Raw genomic sequence first — 3,703 nt, 5'->3', positions numbered from 1 at the left:
AGACCTGAGAGAGGAGACGGTATTTACTGCCTTTACTCAACATTATGTTGATCTCACTGAAGACAAGCCAAAACAGTGTGCAGAGATCCAGTGAACCTCTGTCTGAAAATACATCTGAGCGATATACCTCCATGTAACGTAGCTGCGGTGTAAAATGAAAGTCACAACAGAAAATCCAACTCGCCCCCACACAGAGCCATTAAAAAAAGAGCTTTTGACTGAAAAATCTCAGCTGATACAGGTGAACTCCGTTTAGAGCAGAGACTAGAAAGTACCTTCCAATGAGTCATACCCTTCAAGAGGTCACTGTCCGAGACCAGACTTTTCTTTACTAAAATTCCAGGACAAATGAGTCAGCTCAGTCTTTTTTTATTATTTTTATTGGTGCATAGGTGTACAAAGATGTCATACTGAAGAGATATACATCAGAAGTGATGCAAAGTACAAGGAAGAGGCTTTTCAAAGTGTCTGGGTGCAAAGGAAGATCAGGACCTGGGGAGGGGCCCAGGACGAACCCTACTGTATTACAGCAGCTTCACAAACTTCCACCTTTCATGGTACTGTGGCTTAAACCTCCTCTACTGCTGATGGGAGGAAGGAAAAGGTCTCAGGTAGCCACTAACCATATCTCTTGGCCTACCCAGACTTTGTTAAAAAATAAGTCAAGCCTATTGCAGTTAAAAGCAGAGACATCACTTCACATCATCTGCGGGCAGAAGTGAGCTCAGCTGCCTGCACCTCCTTGCCAGCTGGGGAGGGAAGGCGGGATGTGCCACTGACACACCACTGATGGATGCTCACTCTCCTTCCTTTCTGCCTAGAGGCTTTCATCAAGGAGAACTACAAGTATTTAGACACTCCTCTGGGTGCTCAACAGCCTTAGAGCAGTGGGGACACCTTGAGGCTGCAAGGATGCCTTTGAACATGCTAAATTTACTGCACTAGCAGGGACAGAAGTGTGGTGGAGAGAGTTGCTCCAGCACATCCAGAGACTGAAGTCATTGTCCACCTGCTCCAGTGAGCATGCAGGCACACCGCACCCTGGGCAGAGGCACTGGCTATGGGATGAGCAACTTGGGGCAGTCAGTTCATGGAAAAGGTTAATTATGAGTGAACAAGGTACAGCCAAGGGTACTGGGAACTTTCAGGAGAGGGTGTCTCAAAGACGGGACCTGGGTCAAGCCATCTGTTCTGGATTTTGATTCCCTTCACATATTTCTCTCCATCAAGCTTTGCAGGCACACAGAAAAGTTAGCACTTGCTCAGCAGTGACAGCAGCTAAATCCCAGCAATGTCATAGGCAGCATTCAATCACTCGAGGTGCCTGGGGCCCTGGTGTTAGGCTAAGCAGGAGACACAAGCTGGGCTGCGTTAGCAGGGAGCACCCAGCACCCAGGAGCTGCTGGGCCAGACACCTGGACCTGGCAGACAGGATAGGTGAGAAGGAGAGTCTGGGGCAGCCATACAGGACCATCCTGCTCCCGTGCCATGCAGCCTGTGGTTTACAGAGCTCATGCCTGGCTCCTGCCTTAGCAAGGCAAAGGCAAGTCCTTGCAGAATGACAGAGAGGTGGCTCAAGACAAGCTGAAGTCACCTGGATGGCACTGGGTCTTGCAGACAGTCCTGGACATGGTGGAAGAGCACCTGGCCCAGAAGGTACACAGTCTGGAAGATGTTCTGCATGGAGTAGATCCTGCCTGTCTTCGTGTGTAGGGGCAGCAGGGCACTGCGCGCGGGTCGGGAGCACGCATCTGGCCTGAGGTGCACATGGAATCAATCCTGTTATCTCCTAGTCTCATACAACACAGGAACAACCTGGTGTTTGGCACAACCTTCACCCCTTCAGAAGCTCCAAGCACCTCTGGGCAATGTAATCAGCACCCAGACCCCCAAGTGACCAGGTGGAAGAACCCTCTCTAGCAGTCCCCAGGCTCAAAGGCAGCTGCCCGAGTCCTCCAAACCCAGCCATGGCTGTGTGATAACCAGACCTCCAACAGCTGCTCTCACAGGGGTTGCAGAAAGCAGCTCTGCTGCCACCCAGGACAACCCTGGATTTCTAGGGGGGAAGATGGCTCTGCTCTGGGATTAAGTTAGAGACAATTTCTCCACTAGAGAATCTCCAGAGCACAAGGCCACGAGCAAAGGATCACTATTACCATGCTACTGCTCACAAGCTATGCTCAAAGAGCTGAAAAGCAAGCGTGCTCTTGCCCACTGTGCCTGCAAGACACCGAAAGTTTCAACAACCCTTGCAGAAATCCAGTTAAGCCCTGATGCCTCACTTGCCAGTGGTCACCTGCCTGTAGCCCCCAGCACTCTGCCACACTGGTGCTGGAACAGGAGAGTACGTTGCAAAGCAGTGAGAGGAAGACGGGCAGAGCCAGAGAGACTGGGACAAGCCAGAGTGGGCAGCAAGGTCCTCTTGGCCCAATGGCCAGGCAAGGACTGACAGTGTGCTCCCCTATGTGCATCCCCAGAGAAAGCTCATCACTCTGGGAACCAATGCAGTTGCCTTCAACACTGCCTGGCACAAACCTCTCTGAGACCAGAAGCCACATTACTCTCATGCAAGAGCAGGACTTGCGAGGCATTACCTTACCCCAGTCTGGGTACCCTGCCTCTCGGGGCACTGACGCCACAGAGAGAATCAAAGCAGCACAAAACACAGGAGATGCTGACCCCCACCCACCCCAGGTGGCTCTGGGTTTGTGCTTACCGCTCATGGCGCTGGCCCGGGCTGTGCAAGGCCAGCTGGGCACAGTCACCTGGACTCCTCTCCCGCCGTGACTTGCTGCCGAGATGGCCCTGTTGACATCAAACACGACCACGTTAGCGCAGAGACCCTGCACCAGAGAGCTCAGCTTGGTGCCCTGCAGTACCAGGAGCTCGTCAGCATGGGGAAAGCACTCAGTGGTGAGAGCCCCAGACTTGGTGAGTTGATGCTGGAGTAGATGGGGAGACATGCTCAGAGCAGGGTGAAGGTCACCAGCAAGGAGCCTGTTGATCTGATCTCTACTCAGATCAAAAATCCTGAACCTAACACATCCAGGAATGGCTCTTGAATCTCAGGGAAGTGAAAGCACTTGAGAAGGCAGATAAGCAGCTCCAGCAGCCAATCCAAGCCTTTCACTGCCCACGTCAGGGGTCTCTTGGAATTAAGTTTCACACAAGGTTAAAATGTGCTTTCAACTCTGACACCAGAACCCTTTATGCTGCAGTGATGAAACAGCTCCGTCTTGTACTTCATCCAGGAGAAACAGGGGTTGAAAAGGGGCTCCAAAAGTAGCAGAAGGAGTTATCTCCTTGGAGGTTGTGCAGGGACTGCACCTACCTCAGCCTATCTCCTGCTCACAAAATGCAGTAGGATTTGGCTGAACTGATGTCCCAGCACACAGGCATGTACTCGTTATGGAAAAGAAAGAGATCACACCATCCCTATATCCTCACTCCTATGACTCCTAGGAGGAGGTAGCACTCTGGAAGATGAATTCTGGCTTGGGATAACAGACCTCTGGAGAAACCCAGCACTGAGATTGCTACATCATCCCACCACAGACAACCTTTTCTGCTCTAAATACAATACCAATCGTTTGCATTTCTGGGAGCTTGATCTGCTGGCTACATGCAGAAAACGGAGCTCCCCAAGGCGAGTGGGCTGCGCGGAGGAGTCCGGGGACACGTGCACGACGACAGAGGGAACCTT

General features: G+C 51.8%; 1 protein-coding gene across 1 annotated transcript in view; it reads right to left on the bottom strand.

Annotated features, from left to right (window-relative positions):
* Positions 1-3,703, bottom strand: part of LOC104500581 (mitochondrial fission factor homolog A-like) — a 7,085-nt gene that overhangs the window by 1,865 nt on the left and 1,517 nt on the right. The window contains exons 3-5 of the mRNA XM_010144246.1: positions 3,584-3,703; positions 2,717-2,805; positions 1,595-1,756 (exon numbers count right to left, since the gene is read on the bottom strand). The exon at positions 3,584-3,703 is cut by the window's right edge and continues 24 nt beyond it. Coding sequence (XP_010142548.1) covers positions 1,595-1,756; positions 2,717-2,805; positions 3,584-3,703 — 371 coding nt within the window. The remainder of the gene's footprint in view (positions 1-1,594; positions 1,757-2,716; positions 2,806-3,583) is intronic.

Source organism: Buceros rhinoceros, unplaced genomic scaffold, assembly GCF_000710305.1.
Source record: "Buceros rhinoceros silvestris isolate BGI_N320 unplaced genomic scaffold, ASM71030v1 scaffold33169, whole genome shotgun sequence".
NCBI lineage: Eukaryota > Metazoa > Chordata > Aves > Bucerotiformes > Bucerotidae > Buceros > Buceros rhinoceros.
The sequence above is the reverse complement of the archived record's forward strand: the minus strand, read 5'-3'. Positions and strand labels throughout refer to the sequence as shown.